The 13,623-nt window shown below is 53.9% G+C and overlaps 3 protein-coding genes across 3 annotated transcripts; all 3 read left to right on the top strand.

The window, feature by feature from the left end:
* Nucleotides 1-7: 7 nt before the first annotated feature.
* PG998_002987 (uncharacterized protein) lies at nucleotides 8-577 on the top strand (the record flags this gene model as incomplete). Its single annotated transcript, XM_066869805.1, has 1 exon — nucleotides 8-577. One exon carries the CDS (start codon nucleotides 8-10, stop codon nucleotides 575-577), a length of 570 nt encoding a protein of 189 aa, XP_066733555.1.
* Nucleotides 578-6,572: 5,995 nt separating this feature from the next.
* On the top strand, nucleotides 6,573-7,816 carry PG998_002986 (uncharacterized protein; the record flags this gene model as incomplete). Its single annotated transcript, XM_066869804.1, has 5 exons — nucleotides 6,573-6,584; nucleotides 6,662-6,841; nucleotides 6,901-7,068; nucleotides 7,280-7,525; nucleotides 7,598-7,816. 5 exons carry the CDS (start codon nucleotides 6,573-6,575, stop codon nucleotides 7,814-7,816), a joined length of 825 nt encoding a protein of 274 aa, XP_066733554.1.
* Nucleotides 7,817-10,392: 2,576 nt separating this feature from the next.
* PG998_002985 (uncharacterized protein) lies at nucleotides 10,393-13,623 on the top strand (the record flags this gene model as incomplete). Its single annotated transcript, XM_066869803.1, has 3 exons — nucleotides 10,393-10,515; nucleotides 10,578-10,861; nucleotides 10,917-13,623. The coding sequence occupies 3 exons, from the start codon at nucleotides 10,393-10,395 to the stop codon at nucleotides 13,621-13,623; spliced, it is 3,114 nt and encodes a 1,037-aa protein (XP_066733553.1).

Raw genomic sequence — 13,623 nt, 5'->3', positions numbered from 1 at the left:
GTACAGCATGGTCCGCACCGTCCCCGATTTCCCACGTCCTCGTATTACCTTTCGTCACGTACTCAACATTGCCCAACAGCCCAAAGGTCTCGTTATGTGCACGAACTTGCTGATGAACCAGTTTCATGGCGATTGGAGCGCAGTTGACGTGATAGTTTGCTGCGAGGCAGGCGGATTTGTCTTCGCGTCGGCGCTGGCCGCCAAGGTTGAGGTGCCCCTAGCGCTCATTCGAGAAGCTGGCAAGCTTGCGCCGCCCACCGTGTCGGTCGTGAAGTCAGAATCGTACATATCGTCAGCGGCCGACAACAACCCAGTTGGTGGCGGTGAAAAGAGGACTGAAATGAACCGGGACGCGGTCAACCCGGGCGCATCAGTGGTGGTGGTAGACGATGTGCTTGCTACGGGAAAGACACTTTGCACGGTGTTACAGCTGCTGAACGAAGCTGGCGTGGGCCCTGAGAATGTTAGCATCCTAGTCGTCGCCGAGTTCCCCGTCCATCGGGGCCGGGAGCTATTGAGAAGTCGTGGCTATGGTAGCGCTCATATTCATAGTCTTCTTGTCTTTGATGGTGTTTGATATCATGGCGATGGACCAGATGGATTGGAAAGATAGAGTTTCAAGGTACACCCACTCCGTAGCTAAGCTGATTCCGAAGATAATAAGAGTACCGTTGAGGTGCGTGCCTGCTGCCGATAATCGGCCCCGCAAACGGCGTGGGGCATTGGACAGTAACACATCACCAAACCCGGATGATAGCGAAGTGGACTTGTCGCCAGCTACATAGGTACATGTTTCTTATCAATCGATAAGCGCCCATATCGTCCGCATCATCGGCGGAGGCCCGATGATAGCCAGCATTGGACAAGAAGGTAACCGATGGCTGGATGGGCGATGTAGCTCCCGGTGCGTTTGCCTTTTGGGCTTTCCTATCTTGGGTAGGTCCCAAACACAGAAGCTCCAGGTGGTTGGAGTCAGATTGGCTGACGAGGAGGCCATGATCTCATACACCGGCCGATCTAGTGATTGGCACGCCCTGGTGACGCATGCAAGGCGGATCCAGTGTCCAAGGCGCAAGCAAGCAACAAGGTCTAGCCCTTGGAACACCAGTGCAAAGCGAATGCAGGCCAAGAAGCCTACACCTCTCGATCTCTCAGAAGCGCCGAATCACGGGCAAAGACACAGGTAAGTGGGCAAAATATACAATTGAACTTCTGCGACGCACCTACGTCACGAAAGTCCCGACGCACCGCGTCTCGTCAACACTCCTAGAGCACATCTGCCGTACTGGTAAAGCACCCTGGTAAAGCACCCTGGGCAAGACCTGATATGAGCCCGCTATGAAAGCCCGACATCACTGGCGACCTACTGATTGTTGCACGTCCTATCCTTGATTTTGCGAAACAACTTCTCAAAATCTTCCCAAATAAGCGCAATCTCTGCTAGCGCAGCATAAGCGCTGACACACTATTGGAAATCGCACCACGTTCGGTAGAAGAGGGGTAACCCAAACCCCTCGAACACGCCTTTATTCGGACCGAGCTGGAGCTGGATCGTCGCTCACCCTTGGCCAGCAGTTCGCCATAGCCATCCTCGTCAAGCCGCCCGGCGAGCGCTGGCAATCGGCGCGAGGTTCCGTGCCAGGATGAGGACTGGGAACGCGCAGGCCTGTGAAAAGCAGGTTGGAAGAGTTGCGACAGACATGTCCACCATGGGCCACCACTTCGTCACACTGAAATCGGTTCGATAATGTAGTCCTTTCGATATGACCTCGCTCCATGACCCGTGTCGCAATTTTCAGCCATCGGATGGAGTGGATTGACCACGCCGCTGCATCTCGTCTCGGTGATGCACGTTACTGCTCGATTGTCGGTGATTGTCGGGGATTGTCGGTTGCTCGGGCATTCCGAAGGGAGGAATGTGTCCCGACAGATTGGGTCACTAGAGAAAGGGAGGCAAGGGGGGCAAGTGGTCTTTATAACAGCAGGACAGGCCCAACAAAATGGGCGGAGCATGGCGCTAGTTCGAGGTCAGGTGTTGCTAACCCCACCCGATGGGCCAATGGGTGTTCGGCCTGTGCCGGCCAAGCAGTCGAGCTGTGTAGGTCGTAGCTGCTTTGGGCATCGTGCCAGTGCGCGGACCGCCTTTTGATTGTCTGTCACCCAATAGACATTGGATTTTGCTCATGCTGCGCCTGTATGTCATGTCGACTTTTTCCAGCTTTCGTGTTTACCATGCTCAAGTTGATTGACTGCCACCGTCAGAGGGCCATCACTCGAAGTCGTCCGGAGTGGTCTATCTGAATCTAATGACCTTGGTGGAGGTTAGACTTGGGAGACGACAGCTGTCTCTGTAGTCTCTGTAGTCTCTGTAGTCTCTGTAGTCTCTGTAGTCTCTGTAGTCTGTAGTCTCCTCGTAGTTGTGACCGAGCCACCATGAGCAAAAACGCAAGCCCCTTCAAGATGACTGTACAGTGCCGTGCCCGACCTGTGCTTCTCACTGCTTCGCACCATCTCAGCGTCGGGGTCGTCTCTACCTGCCATTCCAGGAACAGCGGGCCTTCCGGGAAGTCAGTGTCTACCGTGGCAGCTAGAAGCGACCTATGTCGCGAAGAGCCTGAGGGTTGAATCCGCCCACTCGGCCAGACAAGCTGAACGGGAGTCGACAGTCGCAAGAGTTTGACAAATGATTTTTCTGGTGTAAGCTAGTTCAGTCCTTACGACATACCCAGCGTTCGAGGGCAGCCGAAATGCATCTGGCCGTACTCGTACGCAGTCCCAGAGTAGCTCGGGGTCACTGTACGCCGAATCCCCCGTGCTGCTGTTCTGGTTCGTACTTCCCCGTATCTCTGGGCAAAGCACACTCGTTTTGCACCGTTTCCTGATGATGCTACCGAAAGCTACTCCGATATTCCAGGCTTCGTACCTCGAGGTCCAGTAACCAGAAGTGACCAGCGCAATACAGTACAGTACCCAACCTGCCATTTATGGGTTGATCATGTTGCGAAGCTACCGCTTTCTCGATTAGGAAGTGCTTCTTGGCAGCCGGTCTAACCATGTTGCGTCAAATCCCATGCTGGCGTAGCTATGGTCCCGTACAGACGTACCGTAGACGACCTGCCGTATTACAGTATGCAGAAGAAACGGCCCTCGCAACGTTTGTACCGCTTGCGGCGCCCATTGACATGCTGGTTGCCAGCGGACGTCCGAAAACGGACGTGGCCCATGCCAGAGTACCAAATGCTTCCAGTGGTGGCTGTAGAAGTGCGCTTTCGCGGTCGCGCTGGTCATCTACGCTTGTGAAGTCCTTTGCTACGGCCTACTCCAGATTGGATACTTGGTCAACATGTGAGATGTCATCGGTGCCTGCTTGCCACGCGTAGCGACCGCCATACTGCTCATACGGCCTATACGGCTGGTGACCCTTGCTGTCCACTTCGTGGTAGCTTTTGGCTGGCACGGCTAGCACAAGTTCTGACCGCATGGCTGGACTTCGCCGACGACTCAATTCCGCCGCTTCCAATGTGTATGGGCCCCTCGTGGCTGCCGAAGTGCTTCTGTGGCTCGTTGCTTTGGGCTAGTTCGGTCCGTTCACGAGAGGTAGCAGAAACGCATCTGGTTGTTCTCCCAGATACTCAAATAGTAGCATGCGCTCCTTGTACCCGAAAGCCTCCATGCAGCTCTTCTGGCTCGTACCTACCAGTATCATAGCTCAGCTATCTGCACCTGTTTCTGGCCATGCTACTTGAAGCGACTTCCGGTCCTATTGGGTTCGTACCTCAAGGTACAGTCGTCAAAAGAGACCGGTGCAGTACTGACGGTGTGACTTACGTGCAGTTCATCTTGCGAAGCTAGACTCTCGATCAGGAAATGCCTTTTTCGTAGTCGGTCGAAAGTTATCTCTCCAGCTCTGCGTCGTTAAGCGGCGGTAGGGCAGATGTCGACCTCAGGACGCAGAGCTGCTGGTGGCGCCGCCGGTCCAAAGGAGCAAAGCCAGCGAACAGCAGCGTCGATATTGTTGTGCTCCGTTGTTGGCCGTGTCGCACTTGCTGGCTCACACGAGGCACTTTCAGGTCCCTCCAATTCCCACCGAGTAGTATGCAGAAATGGTACTGAGAGGCCCAACTACCATTCTGGTCCGCCCGATCGGATTATTCAATTGTACCATTATCGACGTGGTGCGCCGATTCGAATGGAGCGCGAATCATCCAGTAACATGCAATACTGTCTTTTGCTGCGTAAGCTCGAAGAGTCTCACGGGCTGGTTTCAGTCCTGAGTTTGGTTGGCCTGATTCTAATGCAGAATCGGAACCGTCCTCAAGTGGCACTCAGAGACGGAATGGACGCCGGACGGACAATTTGTGATGCAGCTCATGTTCTGGTGCGCAGGACAGAGCCTGACGTTCCCACCGCTCTGCTTGTACCGTTCTGGCAAAGGTAGGTCGCCTCGGAGCCTGAATCATTCAGCAGCGTATTCTCTATCGCCGCATCCGTCGAGAGCTCAAAGATCCTCGCGCGCTGTTTCGGATGCTGGCTTCGTAGTTGCCTGCAGACCTGTTGGCCCTACCGTCGGAGTGCAGTGTCGGAAGAGTAGCAATGGCGCACTAGCGCACTAGCGCACTAGCGGGCCAGGTCTAGAACCCACCGTTCTTAGCGTAGAGCCGGTTCGCGAGCCTGCGTCATTTGAGAACCAACTGCCCAATCCTCCTGAACTGCGCAACTTCTCCTCAAGACGCGTCGAAGAGAAGCTGGCCCGGGATCCCTCTCGCCAACATGGGCTCGGAACCGGATCAGCAGCTGCATTGGCGACGTTCGCCCAACTCGAACTCATCATGCCATCCCCATTTGACACCCGCAAGCCAAGTGTGACTACAGTATATCTACCGTTACGCGGGACGCTATTGAAGCTCCATGGACACCAGGAATATGCTCCAAGAGAGTCCAGCAAGTTACCCGAACCGTATTAGTAGCTAGGCCTCCGTCATGGTCCATACCAAGGCGCAGAAAGACAAGGTTCGCAAGAGCGGCTTGTCGTTGCAGAACAAGACAAAAAACCTCGGGCGGTTCTGCGACGTCTTCAGCGCGCTTGCGTACTGGAACCCGACGCACGAGCGGATGGAGACGGCGATGCACGTCGCACGCGGGCAGCAGGTGCCGGACCTCAACAGGATTGTCCGTCCCCATGTCCCGGTTACCGTTCCGTCGAGCTTCCCAGCTCCTTGGCTAACAACAGCAGTTTCGACAATCAGCCGCGTGCCACGCGAGGCCGAGCCACGGCCGAGCGACGCGATCGAGCCAAGTCGAAGCCATCCATTTCGAGGCCCAGGCGGACGCCAGCGACGACGCGAATGCCGTTACCGACATGGATAGCGACGCGGATGCCGAGTACGAAACCGATCCCGAGTATATTGCAGCAGTCACCGCTGCCGCGGCGGAGCCTCTGTCTGTCTACGACGTCATCCCCGACGAGGATGGCGGGACTGTCATTCCGAACAGTCCCATGAGACAGGTGGGTCCGAGCTCGCGCACATGCATATCACGAAAGAGGATCTGTTCCAAACTCTTGACTAACGCAGACTGCTACTGCCAAAGAAAATGCTCGTGGCCTGGGAAGAAGTCTCGCTAGCTTTGGGGATGAAAAAGATGGTCAAAACTCACACCTATATCCTGAACAAGTGCACTTGATACCTTGATTGTCTTTCTGTACACATCTCCGGAAGATGAGAAGAAACTGGTTGATGCTGACGTATTGGAGCGAATCGATGCAGAGAATGACACAAGAAGGGCCTCGGCAAGCACGCCAAGAGAAAGTGTCAACCTTGTCAGCAAATAACGACGATATTGGCGAAAGCAAGCGACGCGATTTTGGTGGCCCGCGCAGATGGAATACAGAATGAGGCCACGTGCCGACGAAGACATTTCGATCTCTCGATCGCATCCTGCTTCAACGAAATGGTGGTCGACGTTGTCGAACACATGACTTTCGTTCCACCTTCACCGAAATATATCTCCATTGGGATTGGGAACGTCATCATCTCACCGTCACCGAAGCCCTTTCGAACCGATTTCTTTTTGCACTCAGAACGTGTAATTCAGCCTTGAAGACCCCGACAGCCAGGCAATAGTAGAGTCAGGAAGCGTACGACAGCCATTCACTCGCCCAAACATGTCGGCTGTTCGACGCGCCTCCGATGCATTTTATAACCCCGAATCCTTTCGATAGTCCGCGATGTTCCGAAAAGAAGATTGACCAGTTGGATAATGATGTAGCGTCGCTTTGGTCGTCAGCGGCGGCCTAACAGCACAGTCATCCCATCTCTCTCGATTACCCTGTTTGCCAGCAACAAGACCCCTCAATATTCGTCGCGCCTTGAACTGCAGACTGCTCAACTGTCTTGTCTCCACTGACAATACGCTGGCACTCTACATTCAGCTACGACAACTTCGCCATACACCGCCCGCCCGTAGCGTGTTAGGCCGGACGCTCAGGACCTTGCTCACGTTCAAGATTCAGGGGGATTGGCCGCTCCGACCATATCCAGATTACATGGACATCCTTCAAATGTTGTTCTACAATGACGTTCCCAGTGTCTTTGTCGACCCTAACGCTGACCTCGACCCTGGGGATTTAGAGCTGGCGAACCTGCTACGGCACTCCACGTAGCGGGGCTGCTGGAGGTCCACAATACGAAGAGGAGGGTCATGGCTGTCGCAATTCAACGAACGTGCTATCGCTACACCCCAACCCACCTCTGCCCACCACGGTCGACTCCTCCATCGCGACCTCGACCAGGGCGTTCTTTGGCTTGACGATATTGCTTCGCGCCCGCAGGAGATAGGACCCGTCCCGCCCCTCTCGTCCCCGTATAGCTGTAGACAGCTGTCCACGGACGCGACCGTTAGGCCGCCGACCTAGCTGATCTCGTCGATGATTGGCTTTATCCTTTCCTTCTCCTCGACCATGTGTCCCGCTCCTTCGTTGCTGCTCTTGAACCGTATACTGCGGTCCGAATGGAGCGTGATTACGCCGACCACCGTCGCCGCGTGTTCGCTGGTGTTGATCGAAGTATTGTGCGCTGACCGGCCTTTAGACGAAGTGTGTCTGATCACATGGATGGCTCAGGACTTTGGGTTCTCCCCAGAGTCCAGATTCTCTAGACAGCGTAGTGCTTTCTCTGACCGACCACCACCACCACCACATCGAAATCTCACCAGCCTCGACTCACGATGCTAATAAAGTGCTTTTTCGGCGATTATCGTGTGGCCACTTTAACCGAATTAGCCGCCTAGACTTGGCCAAGCCCGTCTCTTCGCATCCTCCTTCCAGCCGCACTCGATCCCCACATCGCTCTTGTTCAATAGCTACTACAGTGGCGCTATCATCGTCCAACCATGCTTCCCACGAGGCACCGAGGAGCGTCCTTTCAAGCGTCCTTCCACGGACGCGGGACGCCCCGACCGCTCATATTACTATGGCGACAAGCTTCTTCGTTTTGGCGATGATGGGTTGCAGATGCATGCGACCCAGGTGCGCGAAAACCTAACCGCCACCATGCACTTCAGCTTCGTGCACCACAATCTATCTGCAATATATATACAGGGCCGAATGCCCATAGAAGACTGGGGATTGGTGGATGCTATGCATATTGCTGATCGCTACCATAACGGGATCATTCCGCGGAAGGGCTCGGCATCAGCAAGGATCCAGCCGTCCATCCTACTGGCTCCTCAGGCGGTGCAAAGTCGGGCAGACAGGCTGCAGGTCCCGTTCGAGACTGCCGGAATCGATCGCGCAAGAAGCTGGACATGCGAGGCGTGACCAGGACATACTGCTAAAAGCTGACCACCCTTTGGGAGCTCCGTTGTGATCTGCAAGGTAAACGGAATCATCATGAGCCGGGATCACTTGCAGGAGATGAGACTTGAAGACGGGAGTTATGTTGGACTAAAAAAGGTCGGGGAGAAAACCCGATACTATCGGGTGCTTGTCGAATGCCGAACTCCGTTCAAGCCGCAGGGCTGCTGCCTCCCAAGGTCGCTTAGATGCAAAGCAACCAAAGCTGATTGAGCGTGACATGGAAGTAGGCCACGGCCATTGGACGAGCATACACGAATTATTGCCCTTTCATTCGCTCCTCGATGTCAGATGTTCTTGTCGAAGTCGTCATGAACGGCACAGTAGGTAGGGTTGGACTACTGCTGAAGATACCTACATTGACCAACTGATTCTATTTTAAGATTCTTCGAGAAGAGATCGCGAACAGGGGTTTTAAGCATATTTGCATACCTTACATCGTGGGTATTTCCATGGAATGCATCAGGGTGCTTTGGCGGATAATCTGCAATTCGTTGGAGTAGGTACAAGGTTATGGGAGAAGAAGAAGGAAATAAGCTCATCCACGATTCTCCATGTCTAATGTTCAGTCCCGAAGACAACCTTAGGCCCTACCTAGCCTAGAAGACCCGCTCTACCTCTACAGGCCTGATGATCAGCCTAGCTACAGTGGACCTTGACCTTGCTTGCTTGGGACCTGGGTAAGCTGATGAATGATGATGATGGGGTTTAATGGGTCACAGTGATCTACTTGGAGTTTATTGTAATACGCGAGTTCCAATGACTGGACGTATAGAACCAGCTCCATCCCTTCTAAACGATCTGATTGATTGATTTTGTTACAGGTTATCATACCTGGCAAGCTGGCAAGCTGGCATTTCTGCTGGCACCAACAGGAGCACTGCGTATTTCTTCGCCTGCATGGTCAGAGGCGGATTACGTGCTGCTGAGCATGCACGCTAGGAGGAGCGGGTGGCTGATTGAATTGAATGGCGATGCCTGCTATTATTGATTAACTGGCCTCTACGGAATATGCAGCTCGGCCGTTGTTACACCGCAGCCTCTACACACACCTATTGCTACTTGCGATCGGTGAGGGTGAACTACTGAGAAAGACCTGTTAACCTGTTCCAGAGGTACAGTCGGGAAATGTATTATGGTACCGTATGGTATGGTATTAGCCAACATTTCCTGGGCTCACCTGATGCAGTACATCCAGCAAATATTGCTTGGCAACGCCCTGATTTGGCCCCCTCTTCACATTCTTTTCTTTGTTCCCGCCCGCCTCTTCGTCCCCATCATCCACTCACTCACGGGAGAACGAACCGAGCAGACAGGGAGCTAGCCCGGAAAGGCCAATCTGAAGCCTAAAGGGCTGATCTGCAGTTGCATGTATCGACTTCTCGTTGTGGTCATCCTTGGAAAACCCCAATTCCTCGTCTCGCCTTTCAGGGTTAAACAAAGGACAGTGTCTTCGCCGGTTTGTAAGTGAAGTAAGTAGCAAACAAGCGCATGTCTATTTTATTCCCATCTCCTTTTGAATGCCTTGATACCCTCGATTTCTTCTTGCGATAGGTAGTTGGTCAAACCGACTGGACTCATCTTTATTCCGTCATTGAGTTGGTTCTGTCCCTCCCTCGTCTCGGCCCCTCTCTTTCTCTTTCTCTTACCTCGTATATCTACTGACCCTAGCGGCTACACCATCGACCAAGTCCATGGTCACATCAACTCCATTTCTAAAGATATCATCATACCATACCTTGTCTCTCTCCCTTTCCCAGCTACCGGACTTCGGTTTTCATAGCTTGTCATCCTCCAGCAGGTCGCACAGCTGGGACCTGCCGCTTCTCGGCAAAAGCTTTATTGGGAAGTAAAGTACCTACCTACTTTCCCTTGCCTGCATTTAATCGCTCGAGGTACCGGATCCGACTGAGAATACGCGCTGCAACAGCCTGATCAGAGTGTAGTATTCTTGCATTCTTGCATTATACGCCCACCCCAAACCAGCACGCCCGCAGGATCTATCAATAAAATTCCGTTTCCCCAGATTTTCTGCAAGTCAGGAATCTAAGGCCTGTGGGCCATCCTTTGCTGTTGATGCCATTGCAACGGGGAACGGCCCTTATCCCAGCGCGAACCAACCACGCAGCTACCCTTAGCCGAGACAAATTACTCTTTTCCTAGATCCTGATTTGACGCGTCATGTCCAATATGGCCAAAGTACGGAGTGCCAGGTCAGAAATGCCAGGAAGGGCAGATAGCCTCTCGCGTATGTTGGAGTTGGAGAAGCATTACAAGGTAAGCTCCCTCGGGTATTTGCCTACTCTACTCTATATGCTGAGGACGGCATTTCCTGCCAGTCATATCGACTGCCCTCCATAAATGCACCCACTAACACGTCCTGTTCTCACTCCCTCCAGTTGCGGCGCACCTCTCAAGACAATGGCTTAATTCATCCCACCCCGCCAGAACCAATAGGTACAAGACCATCACCGTCCGCCCTTCCTGATTCAGCATTGCGGGTTCGGCGTGCCTCTGCACATCCGCCACCCACTCAAAATATGAAAGCCGCTCGAAAGTCTGCTGGTCTACCTTCTCTGTCAATCTCCATTCCTCCGTCCCCAACTTCGACCCAGGGTGCGGAAGATGATGATGATCCTACCCCTACGGACAACCAGGAATTAGTTACCGAATCTCTAGAGGAGCCGGGGGGCGTACAAAAACAGTGACGTTCTCTGGGCCTCAGGAAGACGACGAAGAGGACGATTTGTCAGACGCAGCGTCTTCTATCTGTCACTCACCCAGCTGGGAGGGATTTGGTCAGAGCGCCAAGAAGAAGGCCAAGAAGCGGGGAAAGAAAGAGAAAAAGAAGCTCGAGGAAAAGGTCATCAAGGCCTCCAAAAAAACAATCCAACAGGTTGAGCAAGGCTCCTCCCCAAGAAACGGAAAGCGTCCAGGCGCTAAAAGTTTCAGACCGGCCGTTATCAGCACCAGATCTAGAACAACAGCCTTCCAGATTCAACCCGAGAAGTCTGCTAACTCGTTCAACGAGTGCCTTTCCCATAGAAGCTATGGCCAGTCCCAGTCTCAAACCCCAGGCTCCCGGCAACAAAAATGTCAAACCCAAGAGCAGAGTGTTTCTTGCGAGTTTCAGAAGTAGTTCCACTGGATCTAAGAAGACATCAACACCAAGGGGCAGTGTTGACGAGTCACAATCTATTCATAACAACACTTTCGCTGGACCTCCCTCGCACATGTACAGCCCAACGGCACAAGGGGTTGATCATGACTCCACCAATCCGCGCCAAGCGCCGTCAATCAGATCCAGTACATCGGGATCAACGCAGTCGATGTCTGCGCAGGATAAGAGACCAGGGATGAGTCGGCATTCCTCGAACTCTGGCCATGGTCGCAGTATGTCCTTGCTTGCGAGGCTCAAAGGACACTCGTATCTCTACTACAATGGCTCAGATGCGGAAGCCAAAGAGGACAAACCTCGCCCACCCCTTTCTCGCTCAGCGCTGACTAGCATAGAAGGAATGCCAGTCTCGCAGCATAATGTTCGTCCGACATCAGCGCTGGCGTTATTACAGAATATGGATGGGGCACCGGACAATGGAGAATCGCGAGGACGACAACACCCGGCGCATCCGCCTCGTCTCAGAGACTCGAGCAGCGACTATGAAGAGGCTGGCCTCGCGGACAGGCGAGATCGGCGACTAAACACGACGGGTCATACTTCTGCACCCCAGCAACCCATCGCGAACGAAGGGCGCCGCCGTCCTCATCACTATGCTGCCCATATCAAACTCCGCAGTGGCGATGTTGAGGCCCACCCAACCGGAGACCAGGACACCGGTAGCCAGAAGAGCCAGGCAAGGGAACTTAATGCCGATGTGCAACATATTGCCCATCACCCAATGCGGGGACTCGAGGAGAAGGCGCACCGCACAGAGCAAGCTGAAAGGAAACCAGACTACCAGTCTAACATCGACAGCTACGCCTCACCCTACAGAGACGAAGTTGACCGCTTGAGTGTCAGATATCATTTCCAGAACGAGGAAGGTCGTATCTTCGTTCGCAGTCATGAATTATCGACCAAACCAGCTCCTGGTGCACTTGAACCGCAACCAACTGAACAAGACGTGAAGATGCTGTCACCTTCTCCCAGTGCGATTGGCAGAGCCGTGAGCCATGATGACTTGGGCGACGCCACAGAGTCCAGCGAGGACGCACCTATGATCGAGGATGTTGTGAGGTTGGAAGAACCTGCCATGGTCCCCAGCGCTCACCAAGGATTCCAAAAGATGGAAAAACTTGCCGACTATTTCGCGTTCATCTCCGAGTCCTACGCCCATCCATCTCTGGAGCTGAGGAGTCCCGCCGAGAATAGAATACCATTTTCGCCCCGGATTGAAGAAGCCTCCGATGAAGATGGCGAGGAAGAACCAAGTTGGAGCATCATGACCCCGAGCCTAGACAGTGCAAGGGATCCTTCAACACAGGCGGTGACCGCAACTCCTCGAGACCCCATAGTGGCACAGCTATCATTATTGGAGGGCTCGCCGGTTGTCATATCACCAGCCATTTTAGTTGATCAATCAGATAGCGATGTGCTAGCATTTGAACATCTTGTTGATACAGTTCAAGCGACAGGTGCGGTAGAGACGCGTTATCAGCCTCAATCGCTTCAAGAGGCACAATCTAGTGGCAACTCGGAAAGATCATCTTCTACGAATGGTGAATTCCGCCCCCTGACCTCGGCAATAACGACCCCGAGCAGTTCGCGCCCACACTCTCGTAAAGGACACTCGGTGGATATTGTTTCGAGATCTACCGTGAAGTCAGCACTCGTGCAAGCCGACGAAAGAGCAGCGCAAAAGGCCTATAGGGCATCAATTGTGGAACCATCTACTCCTACTGGAGGACGCAATTCACGTTCGTCTAACCCTGACACATATGCTCAGGATGATAGTTGGAGCCGGACAGCTCTGCCGATTGACCAAGACAACCAGTCTGTAGTGTCGTCGCGCTCGACCCGATTGGAGGCTTTGGGCTTAACGCACTCACTCGCGGGGACCCCTACCTCAGTAGCCTTCGCCGATGAACTGAAAGAGGGGACAGAGGAGCCGGTACGGGTGCTTGAACACCCACGGCGGCACACCCTTCCTCCCAAAGCACACTCTGCAATAGATCTGCCTGCGACCAGTTTCCTGCCGCCGCTTAGACATCAGCCTTTCAACCCAAGGAAGGCCAAGATGAGAGGTTCATCCACTACTAGTCTCCCTACCAGCCTTCCGAACTCCCCGCCGCCTGACCTCGATGCGGAAGCTCCCGCTCTGCGCCCGACCTCGTTGAAATCATCGCGAAACAACAGCTCGACCAGCCAGGACTCGCAGCAGAACCCTGCATCCGCCAGTGCTGCCTATCTCCAAGAAGCTCGAAAGACAGTGCCAGTGCACCCCTTATCGTCACGAGCCCTGCGCCCGGTCTACCCACCCAAGGGGACCATGCCGCCCGCAGCACACTCATCGTCGCCGAAGCGGAGAGGCGAGCCGGTGGCCAAGATGCTGGTTGAATGTTGCAACTGCAAGTTCTTCCACGACATGCCCTCCCGAGTGTACAAGTGTATGGCGAAGCCCGACTCGGTGGTGGAGGACAAGTTGCTTGGGGTGTCGGCGACCATTACCACTATGGTCAAATGCCCCTGGTGTGCTCACGACATGACCACCCAGTGCTGCGCTGGGTACGCAGCCGTCATATACCTTAAGGAGAAGCTGCACGGTAAATGA

The sequence above is a fragment of the Apiospora kogelbergensis genome (assembly GCF_038363985.1).
Source record: "Apiospora kogelbergensis strain CBS 113332 chromosome Unknown utg000002l_segment0_segment0, whole genome shotgun sequence".
NCBI classification, from domain to species: Eukaryota; Fungi; Ascomycota; class Sordariomycetes; order Amphisphaeriales; family Apiosporaceae; genus Apiospora; species Apiospora kogelbergensis.
The sequence above is the reverse complement of the archived record's forward strand: the minus strand, read 5'-3'. Positions and strand labels throughout refer to the sequence as shown.